Source organism: Trachurus trachurus (genome assembly GCF_905171665.1).
Source record: "Trachurus trachurus genome assembly, chromosome: 24".
Taxonomy (NCBI): domain Eukaryota; kingdom Metazoa; phylum Chordata; class Actinopteri; order Carangiformes; family Carangidae; genus Trachurus; species Trachurus trachurus.
The window spans coordinates 5397952-5411379 of record NC_139910.1 but is presented as its reverse complement, the minus strand read 5'-3'; the positions used below and the strand labels follow the sequence as shown (position 1 = coordinate 5411379).

Genomic DNA, 13428 nt, shown 5'->3' with positions numbered 1-13428 from the left:
AGCATCTGTTATTTGAGTACATTTAAGAAAATAAAAAACAAAGGATCATGGAAATTCTGTTTTTTTCTATAACAAAAATGACATGAAGTAGGTGGTCAAAGTACCAGTTCCTTAACCCTGCCCCTATACTGAGTGTTTTGCAGTTGCCATATTAAGTAATGTGAGACCAGGTTCTGTTTGGCTGCAATCCAATGCTCATTCTGAAAAATATATATACAGCTGTTTGAGAATGACAAAAATATTAATTTTCACAGTCTACTCGTGTCTACTTATTTATTATTTGTGTATTTAAACAGTGACCGAGCACGGCTGTCAGCCGTACCAGACTTAGCTGGCGCTAAATTTCATCTGTTGTCTGTCTGTCTGTCTGTTATTTGATTTCTATCAACATAATTAGAGTCTTCACAAGCAGAAATACATTTTGATGGCAATAATAGTCACACTGCTGCAGGTTTTTAGGGAGCATTTCTGTTTTTATTTTGGATAGAGCAGTCAAGACAGATGGAAAAAAAAAGTTATACAGTACGGCTGGGTAATTAATCAATTTTACTCATTAATTTGTGTTTTACTTAGATTAAAACAGTTTGTTTAAAGGTTGTTGATACTAAAACCAGCAGAACGACTGATTTGTTTCAGTATCTCAAACAGAGGCAGCAGCTATAGCTCACTAACAAGTGCATGTGACAAGAAAAGGACACAGTGTGAAACTACCACAGATGCAGTTGCTGCATATTGCTTGAAATATAGTGACTATAGAGTGGAAAAGCAACTACTCCCCCTACACAGTGCACTATTCGAGACTCCAGTTTGTATTTAACTCCAGTTTGTTTTTGTTATATTGAAAAAATAAGTGATGCCAATGTACATGAAGAAATTTTGTTTTGTTATTGGAAGTGGGCAAAGCTCAAAATAAGATGAAATGCCAGTTTATAATGTAACTATGTGTTCAGAAGCTGTAAGCTAAAACACATGCAAACAAATAATCAATTAGCAACAAATCTCATAAAATGTAGTGCCAAGAATGCTGGTCAGCATGGCACATACATTTTCATACATCATGAAATAGACTCCATTTATGCTGTGTTCAAGCATATTTGCCTGGAGATGGATTTTTATTCTTTACAAATTTGATGTGGTCTTCACCACTAATGATGATTTGTTTCAGTGCACTCAGGATCAGTGTGCCAATGTTGTTATCAAGGCGGATTTCCTTATGATAGTTCTTCACAGGGAAGATGCAGTTCAGTGGAATCCCAGTTTCAACACTGAGCGTCTCCATCTACAGTATATTAGAGGAAAAAAAAAATCATCACAGGATTTCAATGATCACGCTACTAAGTGGATTTGGTATCAGCCATTACAGTGAAGCTCTGCCATTTTGCCAACGTATTACATCCTATAAGGACTCAAACCTGAACAACTTTACAGGTCATTTTCTCTGTCCAACCCATAGCAACGTGACCTGAAACAACACCCTTATGGTTGCAGGCAGGGGCGGACTGGCCATCTGTACGTTCTGGAGAATACCAGAACGGCCGGTACGGCAGGACAGCCGCCGCGGGCCGCTGCGCAGCCGTCACAGTTTTTTTTTTCTCTTGCTTATCATCTACTGTTGTTCCATGTCCAGACCAATAGGTGGCAACAACACGCCTGCAGGCACATAGATGCGCAAGCTCACTCGTCACTCAGCCGTTAACAGTGAGGAGTGAGTGTGAAGTGTAGCTCAACTGGTAAAGCACCTAACCTTGTGATCAAAAATCTTGCTCCTGTGTGGGATCGAATCCCTCCATAACCGTCTGAGTTTGGATAATGCATTTTCTTTCCCCATCATTATGATCACTCTGTCAAAGTTAAAGCGTTAACGCGAAATGCTTTTAACGCTTTTACCGCTTCGACTAGCAATTGTTTTTTTTGTTTTTTTTCCCCCAATCGCCTGTTCATTCAGCCTGGGGAGGGAGATGAGAGGGGGAGGGGGGGGTGGCGCAGTCTTGGTTATAATGTTACAGAAAACCTGCATGTTTTTTCTCCTCATGTTCCTACACTAAAGAACCTGTTCTTCTTATCACCAAACGAGGCTGCTCTCCCTCTGTCAGCTGATTTTTTAATACCATGAATGGAAAGCATAAGAAACGTCCAGATCTGGATGTTCCTTATGCTTTCCATTCATATTGCTGTTATTTCAAGCAATATATATATGTGTGTGTGTATATGTATATGTATATATATATATATATATATATATATATATATATATATATATATATATATATATATATATATATATATATATATATATATATATATATATATATATATATATATATATAAAATGTGTGGCCTCTCTCTGTCAAAAATGCCAGGGCCTATTTTCTGTCCCAGTCCGCCACTGGTTGCAGGTATGCTGGACCTTGGCTGTCACAATCACTATAATTACAATTACAATGATCAACAAGGCTTAGAGTGGTGAACCTTCCTTCGTCACCATAACTACTATCATTAAGGTGATGCTTTCTTAGGTTTAGGAAAAGATCATAGCTTGCACTGTACTTCCTCAATAACCGTGATGCCTAACAACAATACCTAACAATGAGTCATGGTGATCTGTTGCATAAACAAAACAATAGTAAACATTTTTAAGTTCAGAAAGTATGTTTAAAGTATAGGACTGATTCACCTCACACCTATAGGAAATGATCTTAAAGGGATATTTCAGCTTTTTTGAAGTGGGGTTGTATGAGCTACAAATGGCCATTAAGTATAATATCTGCAGTAGAAAGGTCTCTGCTCCCCCCAACTGAGAAACACCGGCGCATCACGCTGCACTGAGACACAGGCAGTACACTGTTGTGAATGAGGCACTATTAATCAGCATATTTTCGCCACCTACGAGAAGTCCTGTCTCAAAATAATAGTAGAGTGTCTGTTGTTGTTGATATGGACCGCTTGTTGTGTCTGCAATAAAGATTAATAATAATAATAATATGATCTAAAGTAAAAATTTAGAATGCATCAGCTGGTCGGAAAAAACGTTTTTTTTATCTGGAACTAACCAGCTCACTCAGTACTCCTCCACACAGGCAGGCTCCGCAACGGGCTGATATCTTTCCGCTGTTCAGCTGTTTGGATCAGCGGTATGAAGAGGCGGAGTGATACAGCGTGTCGCCATGCCTTCCCGTGTGGGGGTCAGCCCTATGTTCCCACAGCCCAATGATCCCAAAGCCCTATGTTCCCTAATTTCTAAGAATTTTTTTTTCACTGAAAATTTTGAAAATTAGGCCCTATGTTCCCTCAGCCTCATTTCTAAGATTTTTCTTATTTCTAAGAGTTTTCTCAAAATGAAACTCTAAGTCAAGTCATTTTTAGTTTTATACTGCATTTAAAGGGATGATTCAGAATAATTTCAACCTAGGGTCCTTTGCAAAACGCCCCCTCCCAGAAGCTTGTTTTCCCTTGCTCTAACAGTGGTCGAGTTACTGTTATTAACCGAATGGTGCTAACGTTACCAAGTAAAGTGGCTATCTTAAATTACCACACTAATAATGTCCGTGATTCCTGGTGTACTTACTGTACAAACTTTCTAATGCTTCGTTTACTACTACTATCACTACTTGTCCTACTGTAGAAGTTTGTTGTCTTGCACTAACTCATGGAGGTGAGTTGTTGGAAGGGGTCAGCCCTATGTTCCCAGATTTAGCTAAAAGCTACATTATATCTGTAGTCAACTGCTACGGGATAATAGTGTGACAGTGGTGGTCCTGTCACTATGCCTCCAATTGATCATGTGCTACTGGCTACTTGGCCAAGGGGATGTCCAGTGGGTGACTGGCAAGTGCGCATGACTTTTACCCGGGAGGTGTGTGTTCAATCCCCGCCCGGGCCCTCTTCACCTTGCCACAATAGGTTGGGTGTAATTGACTGCCAACTTGGGAGAAATGGGGATAAAATCTGATGCAAATTGATCATAAAGGGAACATAGGGCCTAATTTTGGAAAGAAAAAAAACCTTAGAAATGAGGGAACATAAGGCTGAGAGAACATAGGGCTGTGGGAACAAAGGGCTGTGGGAACATAGGCACGCTCCCCCTGTGTGGTGGATAAATGAGTGAGCTGGTTAGTTCCAGATAACAAAAACTTCTTTCTGGAGTTAGGGTTAGCTGCCAGCCACCTGAACTCGTGTAGGCCTATTATTTTGTGCCAGGACTTCTCACAGGCGCTGATTGATTGTCCCTCATTCACAACTGTGTACTGTCTGTGTCTCAGTGCAGAGCGATATGCTGGTGTCTCTGAGTGGGGGAGAGCAGAGACCTTTCTACTATAGTGTACTTAATGGGCATTTATCCCCCCACAATCTTCGAGCTCATACAACCCCACTTCAAAAAAGCTGAACTATCCCTTTAATCAAGATACAGGCGGCGCCATACTTGCCAACACTCCCGGTTTACGCGGGAGACTCCTGATATTTAACCCTGTCTCCCGCGATGCTCCCGGTCATTAATTTCTCCCGCTAATCTCCCGTTTTTACAGTGAAGGAAACAAGTAAGATTGTGGGGGATATTTGTTGCAGTATCTGGCAACCCTGGCCTGACTGCACGTATGAGGCAAGCCGGTGACATGACTCAGTCACTCACTGGAGGCAGTGATACGGCAAGTAGCGTCAATACTGCCGGTCTCCTGCCGCTGTCGATGCCGGCACAAGCGGATCTGTTGGTCCGAGCGGACGTGGCGGCGTGCATTCGGTCTTGTTTTTTTTCTCTCCCCCCCCTCCGTGCATGTCCGTGGTGCACCGCTCCACGGACATGCCCCCCATATAGCAGAGGAAACGGGCCCTTGAATGGCTGGTCCAGACCCCTAGATTTAAAATATGAGTTTTGTTTTTGCTCACCAGCCACTGCTCCCCACTAGACCAGTTCTGAGTTCATTTTAAGTTTCATTCACTCCAGCCATTCTTGCCTTGAACCTCAGTCAGTATGTGCTTTTTTTTTCTTTTTTTTAAAAATCTGAAGCAAATGTTGTCTGTTCCCTTAATGTTCTTCTCAGAGTACACCAGAATGCTTCATTTATGTGTTAAAATCACAAACTTTTTCTGGGGGGAATGCCCCCAGACCCCCCAACAGGGGTCTAGTAGTGTCTCACCTTTCAGGTAGCCTATGCACGCCTACAGGGTCACCTTTGGTCAGCTTTCTGGTACTCACTCAATTAAAACTGCAAATTATTTCATTGTCCTCAATGATAAATAGAATCATTTATTGAATATCAAAGTAACAACAGTTTCAGAACAAGTTTCCTTCATCAGGTTTAAAATACAAGGCAAGAAATGACGATAATTTGAATGAACCCTAATACACAGATGAAAAAAATCTCCCTATTTTTCACAACCCAATTTTGGCAAGTATGGGCGGCGCCTCTGCACTTCCGGGGGCGGTAGTGCAGCGGCTGCTTGTGTACTTTATTGCACCCCGCACTTTCTTTCTCTCTCTTCTCTTGGATTTGTTTGCCTTTGTTACTGTTTTATTGTATATTATGTATTGTGTATGGATGTTTTACATGTACATGGCAGCTGTCATAACTCCCTTGCCCAAGACAAATTTCCCCTGGTGGGACAAATAAAGTTTATTTGATTTGATTTGAAATGTTTAGATTTTCTTTTCAAATCCAAAATGTGATAAATAATTAACCATACCCTTTTCTCTACTTCCGTGACCTTGTAGACACTCTGTAAGTCTTTTTGGACTTCAGGACAGACTACGTCGATTTTGGTGATAATGGCAACCTGGGGAATTCCTGCAAGGACAACAGGCAGAAAATTATATACAAACAGATTATACAGCAACTGATTTTTTACAATATTAAATTATATTTCTCAAGCAGAATGTGACCCCCCCCCCAAAAAAAAAAAAAAAAAAAAAAAACTGTAGAGAAGTAGAAACAGAATTTCTGCTCTCACCCAGGACACTGGCTTCCGCTCTGATATTTTTAATTTTCTCTATAATCTTGTCCATTATGAGAATCAGTGTGTTGGCATCAATGATAAGAACCAGAACATGTACTTTGTCTGTGAGACCAGGGGACCTGTTGTAGCTTGGATTGTCTTCTGTTATCCTGTGTTCAGGATTGAACTGAAAATCAAATTTAAATCCACTTGAATTACGATTTCAATAGTATATGAAAACATCATTCAAAATTTTCTGAATATCTTATTTTGTGGAAAAAAATTGGAAACTTTGCAGTAACTGTACCAGGTAACCATCCTTTACATGTCCCTTCAAAGCCAGTCTGACATCTTCCACAGGGACACCTTTGTCTGGATCCAGGCCCATGATGTCATTGAAGACAAAAGGGTAAAAGGTGCTGGGGTCTTCTTTTTGGATCTTGTAGGTTGTGTACTATAAAACAATGGAGAGATGTACAGGTCTATAATCACTGCTGAGCAAACCTACAAACTGGTGTACAGCCTGCAATGTTGACAACTAACTGCACTGTTGATAGATTTAAACAAATTTTTCAAACAAACTTGGTATAAACCTGGTGCATTATTGGACTCTGGGCTTAGGGCTTCACTTCTTTACAGGCAGCCTACTGAGCCACTCTGGTTTCAGCTGCTTGAGAACTAATTTAACACTGCACCTGTGGCCTCGGCATTTGTTGTTGTAATATATAATTTTGTTGTGTGTCATCCTCTCTCCCCATTTTCCGCATTTCTTTCCTTCTCTCCCTCCCAGTATTATCAACAAGGTGAAATACTGATAAACTACTTAAAAAACAGTAGTAAAAAAAATAGATATAGCTGAAATCACAACTCATTCTTTAATCAAAAGTCAAAAGTTCTTAATACCATTTTGGTGAACGAAGTGGATGCATTACATGTAGCTGCCAAAGCCTGGTTGTACATTCTTCCTTGTAATGTACTTTGGACAGAGTTGATGAAACTGGACTTCCCAGCTCCACATGGCCCGTGAAGAAGAATCCTGATCTGCTGACATTCAGTCTGAGGTTTGTAGCTCTTCACAAACATCAGATCCGTCTGTTTGTCTTTGCTGATGAAAGAAAACATCATAATACACACTAACATTACTAACAATTATGATGTTAATCAGAATGTCACAGAATAAGTAAATACACAGAAAAAAAAACATCAGCCACTAGAATCAGCAGATTTGTGCAGCTTGTGCTGTGAAACATCGTGATGAAAAGGTGGCTACTGACAACACAGATACACTTACTTCCAGTCTATTTTCCTCCATGGCTCACTGAGAACTGAAAAATGCATAATACATATTCAGTTGAGACAGAAGATAATGAAAAATACATTCATCATGCAACAATTTGTAACTTTGTTCATGAATGAAGTGCTTTTCTTAAACAGTCTTACGTGGTTGTTTGGCTGATTTGGTGTTTTTAGCTCCCATGGCTGGAGAATGAAACAGTTAGATACTTGGTAAAACTTGGGCCCCACATATGAATGAAATATTTTGTTATTACTTACTTAGAAAAATATGCACATCCTCCCAGAAAAGCTGTAAAAAGTGTTATAAAGTGTCAATGAAATATTAACACCCCATACCCTGCATATGAACTAACATACAGTATGTACTTATACAGTACATAAAACAGTTTAATTGTTATGATTAATATATTTAGTTAAGTTCTTTTTTTTCAGCAAAGAAAATATTTGTATTTAAAATTGTACCTGTGTCGATGTCGGACTGGAACAAAGTGAAGGATGAAACGTCTTTGTCTATGTTTGGTAGACCACCAGTTACGTCAAAAGACTAATTAACATATTAAATTATCCTCCCACTTCTATTTGCAATTTGATTTTGGACACATATCTGCACACCACAAACCACATAGTTTTACTTTTGTTTTCACCAGGATGCTTGTTCTGACAACAACAAACAAAAAATACATTAAAATTCATTAAGTGAATTTGTTCATTCTATAGCCAGCTACCATTTTAGGGTGAGAGTCATTATGTGTCAGTTATTACACATACAATACGGAGTCCCCACATCAGAGCATGTCAAACTTGTGCACATGCGCTCGATCTTGTTAAGAATTGTTTTATGTCCGATTATGCTCTCTGTGATCCCCTTCAGAGTAATTCACAAAATAATTTTTTTAATCTACATAGTTTTCTGTTGTCAGACATCAGATATATTGTCTAAGCATGTACAAGAAGTGACAGGATGTTGAAGTTTGCTTCTTGCTCTTGCTGCATGTGGTTTACATATTTGAGCCTATAACCTGAACCTCAAACAGGAAAACTGGTTTTAATTTCCTGTTGAGATGTACCAGCTTTACAGCACGGTGTGGCAAAAGACTCAGCTCAGGCCAAGAAAAGTATCAACTGCTAAATGTTTGTTCTTTTCGCAGGCTGCAGAGCTGTCTTGTTTATTCTCAGAAAAATTACATTACAGGAATATTACGTAGGTTTAAAAAGATATTTTATGATCAATTTAAATGATATCTATGAAAATTTTGTCAGTGATTTAGCGAAATAAACAGTAAATAAACTCTCTCTCTCTCTCTCTCTCTCTCTCTCTCTCTCTCTCTCTCTCTCTCTCTTCTCACCTCTGTTGTGCTTAAAGACACACAGTGTAGCGTTATGAATCTTAATGGTTGTGTCTTGCCTGGCTGATAATATTGCTAATGCTAACATTAATAGCCAGAAATGAACATTTATGACATTGTGTACTCAGTATGAAATGTAATTTTTTTTTAAACTCTTACACATGTCCAACTTGTGACGATAGAGGGAGGATGACAGAGCACTGGAATGTAATAATACATTCCAGACTATGGGGGGTGCTGTAACCTTGGGGCAGGAGAGGACCTATTTGTCAGAAATTATATAAAAAAAAACCTTCTTCACGTGGTGGAGAGCATGCTTTGTAAGGGTTAGAGCAATACCAGCCAACATTGTGTGAAAATCTGTCCAGGGTATATGTCACAGTGAGATACACCCTGGACAGGTCACCAGGGCAACACACCTATTTTAAGTCACCAATCAACCTACAATACATGTCTTTGGACTGGGGAAGGTGGCCAGAGTACCCAGAGTGAACCACACAGAGAGAATATAATGAACTTATATTTACCTGCAGTCTGATAAAATGAATTCACCTTCGCCGTTTAAAATCTTCCAACAGCCATCAAATACAAAATAAATCACGGGAAACCTGTGAAGGTTTCAGTGCAGACAGCAAAGAGCTAAATGTGATCATTTTTGGTTGGCGCCACATCTCTGGCTCAACCTTTGTGGATTACGATTGTATCTGGTTCCTGATTGAGGACACACATTGTATCATCCAATGCAGCAAGAAAAGTCCTGGACCAACAATAATCACTGATTGAGTTATATACTGTAGCTTGCCTTAGGTGTTGCCTCAGTAGTTTCCTGGATAATGAGTAGGGAGTGGTGAGGAAAGTCAGACATAACCCTTGTCCCATAGATGGAAACTACAACTTTGCTGATTGCAAAAACCATGTCCAGGTAACAACTCTGTGGTTTGTGTAGACAGTCAACATTTTGGTGGCATTTTCTCTGCAAGGAATTGGTTGTTCAAATGGCTGATAAATTTAAATTTATTAATTAATTTATTAATTAAAATTTTTGTTTCCTCATATATTCATATATATATCCCCCCCCCCCCCCCCCCCGTACATGAGCATAAAGGTATATAACCACTTTTAATTGAATTATATAAATAATGATATGCAACCTTTTTTTCTTAAATTATTTAATTCAGAAGTACAGAGAGATAACAATGCAGTCAAATGAAGCTGTCGTACATTTAAAAAAGGACATTCAAGTGCTCAGGCTTTGGGTTGAGAAAATGCTGTGCCTTCTGTTCTCAGACAGCATTATGTATATCCACAACAGAAATGTTTTTGAGCCCATTAGCAGCAAAAACAGCAACACTGAGCCACAGAAGCAGATGACTTTCAAGTAGTTTGTGCTTGAATGTGTCCTGTTCCCCACATTAACACGTCACTGTCACGTTTGACAGTGAAACGTTGCCTCAGCGCTGACGAATCGACTCTATTTTCTTCCATGAATCAATTTCTTTTCTCCATGTCTGAAGCTTTTCCTGAGAGGCAGTGTGGGCGTTCAGCTCACCGGCTTCTTTTTTATTTCTGAGCAGCGTTGGCAGGTGAGATTGACAGCTCACCTCCGGTTCAAAGGACACTTCTCCCACCAAAAGCAACACAATGCCAATGGACTCCACAATGTCCATTAGGCTTTAAGTCACATCCTGAAAATGACTCGATGTCCTTCTGGTACAGCTGGAGCGCAGTGGTGGTGGAGGGGTGTGTGTAAGTGTGCAGTGTGCATCCAACCGTGGTGAGAGGATAATGGGAAAGCAAAGAGCATCATTACCCCTCTCCATGCTACTCTGCACCTCTCGCCTCCCCATGGACCATCAGGAAGAGACGGAGTGGATGCCGTCATCCTGACACCCTTGGATCTGGACTGTTTTTGTTTTACTGTTTAACTTCATTGTGCATTTCAAAAGCCCTGTTAGAGTCTGGACAGAAGCAGCTTTCACAAACTATAAAAGCTGTAAGCAGCATCTTGCATGCGCCGATGCTTGGAAACGTTTTTCCAATATTCACTACTGATTTCAGAGCAGGCTCAAAGCAGACAGGACTCACAGAAGTCTAAACCTGTGGAAAGTATCAAATCTTGTTGGTTTTCCTCATTCATTTAAGCTGCACTTCAGGGTTTTGTTGTCCCGGGGAGCGTCAGGGAGCATACAATAAAAAAGGTGAGGTGATTTCTTTTTGGGATTGTCTGCTTGAAGGTATTTAGAAGTTTGTTCAAGCAGTGAGCAGCAAACATCTTGTTACTGAATATTCAACCACATTAACATGTCGGCAAGTGATATTATCATGAAGGTAACTATTTGCATATTGCACATATATAACACACTACAGATTTGTGTGTTATTCCACAGAGTTCAGGCTGTGTAGACCTACGGGATTTACATAAACATGGTGAAATACAACATGTTTTTTAATGAAAAAGTGTCTCAGTGGCAAAAGTCATCTAACTCAAGAGCACAGTGCTGGAAGTGTCTCAATCTTCTGTTTATTTTTGCAGGTTTCTACAACAACTTCTAAAACTCCAACTCTCCAGCTCTGCAGCCACAATGCAACGCACTCTGCACACATTCAGGTAATTGCAGAATCTATCCTCTATACTACCATTCATATGAAAGGATGTGTTGCCATCATGTGGAGATGTAGTTTAAAGCAAGTACAGAACTTTCTGTTTGGTTATTTAGTTTTCAGTGTTTTTTTTATCTACTACATCATTTACACATATGTAATTTCTGTTCATATTGTTGGGTATTGTTTGTTCATTCACATGGCAGGCAGTTACTGGGTAATACCTAGTGCAACACTTTTCTTTTTTTGACATATTCTACATCATGGTCCCTCTTCAGTAAACTACAATAATAGAACAAGTTAATGTCTAGAATATATTTATATATATATGCTTTTATTTCCATCACAAATACATTTTCATTGTCACGTATGGACTAATGTGCTCAAAAATATGTTGGGGGTTTGTTTGCTCGGCACCACATTTTTTTAAGCGAGCTTTGTGAAAAGTTATAACATCCTCTGACTTACCATGGTTTTATTTATTTACTTTAAATGTATTTGCCATTACGTTTGTTGGATGGAGGTGGAGCGGAGGTTGGGGGGTAGTTTTGATCTCCTCGTGGCCCCAGAAAGCTTTGGGCCGGCCCTGCGGGAGCATGAGTTGATCTCAGTAGGCAGACAACATCCACAGCTGGAAAATGATGGCTTTTCAATTTCAGCCAGAGCTCGGATCAGCATTCCCTATTCTTTCTTTCTTTTTTTATCGTCAGCAGGTTCAGCTCCTTTCTGTTATATTTTGCCTTCGGACCTTTGGTATGGAAAAAGCTGCAGCAGGTTATGCAGGCAGTTTTTTTTTTTAAAGGATTTACAAGGTTTGGTGTCCGTGCAATTTATCCTCACTCTTCGCTTCCCGTCTCATTTCTGAGACATTCGGCTGATTTCACAATCTGTCGCTCCCGACATTTGGTAATTATTCCCCCCCTCAAACACACCTCCCCCCTTCCCATGAGCCAGAAAATCTCAGCAGAAAACTCCACATTTCAGCGCTCGACCATGAGGATTAAACATATTCCTGGAGGCTGTAGCTGTCCTTGATGTCTTTAGGAGGAGGTTTGGAAGGCGATGAGTAGAGCCTCTGGTCCTTTACAGGTTTCTCCTGCAGAGCTTTCTCCTTCTTCACTTTGCACATCTGCAGCTGGACAGTTTTGTTTTGTCTTTTTTTGGGCTGTTCTCGCTCCGTCGGCAGCGCCCGCCTCTGCCGCCCGTCGTGGTACTGCACAAGTCTGTCAGGGTTGTTGTTGGAGGAAGCGTGGTCGGGTCGTCTCGTTCTATTCCCGGGACACGACATACAAAAGATAACGCCTCCAGCCAGGAGGAAGCCAGCGGAGATGAACGTCACGCATAGAGCTCCTCCGGGTTGATATTTACTGCTGTCCGGCAGGTCCGTGGTCAGGAAGGCGGTGATGACTTCGTTGGTGAACCAGGACGCCGGGATGAGGCAGAGGAAGCTGGCCAGGACGAAGCAGCCCCCTGCGGCGATGGCCGTGTGCCCCTTCGCCCGGTGGCTGCCCCCCCAGCGGGTGCATTTGAGCCCCAGCGAGGCGAGGCAGAGTCCGAACGACGCCACCATGCAGCACAGGACCATGGCGGCCCGCGTGGTCTGCAGATACGCCGGCAGCGACAGCACCGAGTTCTTCATGGTGCAGCTGAAGACGCCGGAGCTGTACCAAATGCAGTCCATCCACAGACCCTGCATCTGCGAGATGGGGGTCATGATGTTGGACCACACGTTGATGCTCACCTTCCAGTTGGGCAGCAGCGTGGCCACGGTGGCGCCAAGGACACCCAGGAGCGCCAGGGCGAACGCCAGGATCTGAACGGCAGTGGACAGCATGGCTCAGCTCCCCACCCCCCGGCGGTCCAGCTCCGGTCCCCGTTGGCGCTGTGGCGGCGTCCCGGGCAGGTCCGCTCCTGACAGCTGATAATTCCTCAGCACAGGCTCCAGCGGTCTGCAACCAGAGGAGAAATGAGAATTGAAGTGAGCGTGGGAGCGTGACGGACGCACAGCTGAGGCTGCTGATGGGAATGCCTTTTTCTACCCTATGGTTTTTTTGATTTCTGTTTTGGGGGGGCGGGCGTGCATGTGTGCACTCGATGATTGCCTGCATTAGTTACTCTGCAGCTGATGTGGTGATCATTGACACTCAATTATGTCCGTTTAAAGCTGCAGCGTCCCTCGGCTCCACTCCCCCCCCAGAGCTGAGCAAGAAACCTGACTGCAGAGCCAAAAACTAAAAGCTCTTCTGTGAGGACAAAG

General features: G+C 41.6%; 2 protein-coding genes across 2 annotated transcripts; both read right to left on the bottom strand.

Moving 5' to 3' along the window:
* Positions 1–1084: 1084 nt before the first annotated feature.
* Positions 1085–7697, bottom strand: LOC311007116 (interferon-induced protein 44-like; the record flags this gene model as incomplete). Its single annotated transcript, XM_084000204.1, has 9 exons — positions 7687–7697; positions 7483–7513; positions 7369–7407; positions 7220–7253; positions 6832–7033; positions 6236–6382; positions 5944–6115; positions 5680–5780; positions 1085–1279 (listed from the first exon to the last, which is right to left on the bottom strand). The coding sequence occupies exons 3-9, from the start codon at positions 7403–7405 to the stop codon at positions 1085–1087; spliced, it is 888 nt and encodes a 295-aa protein (XP_083856330.1). The 5' UTR covers positions 7406–7407; positions 7483–7513; positions 7687–7697.
* Positions 7698–12171: 4474 nt separating this feature from the next.
* On the bottom strand, positions 12172–13005 carry LOC311007650 (claudin-20-like; the record flags this gene model as incomplete). The annotated part of the gene is made up of 1 exon (XM_084000908.1): positions 12172–13005. The coding sequence occupies one exon, from the start codon at positions 13003–13005 to the stop codon at positions 12172–12174; it is 834 nt and encodes a 277-aa protein (XP_083857034.1).
* Between the last annotated feature and the right edge of the window lie 423 nt (positions 13006–13428).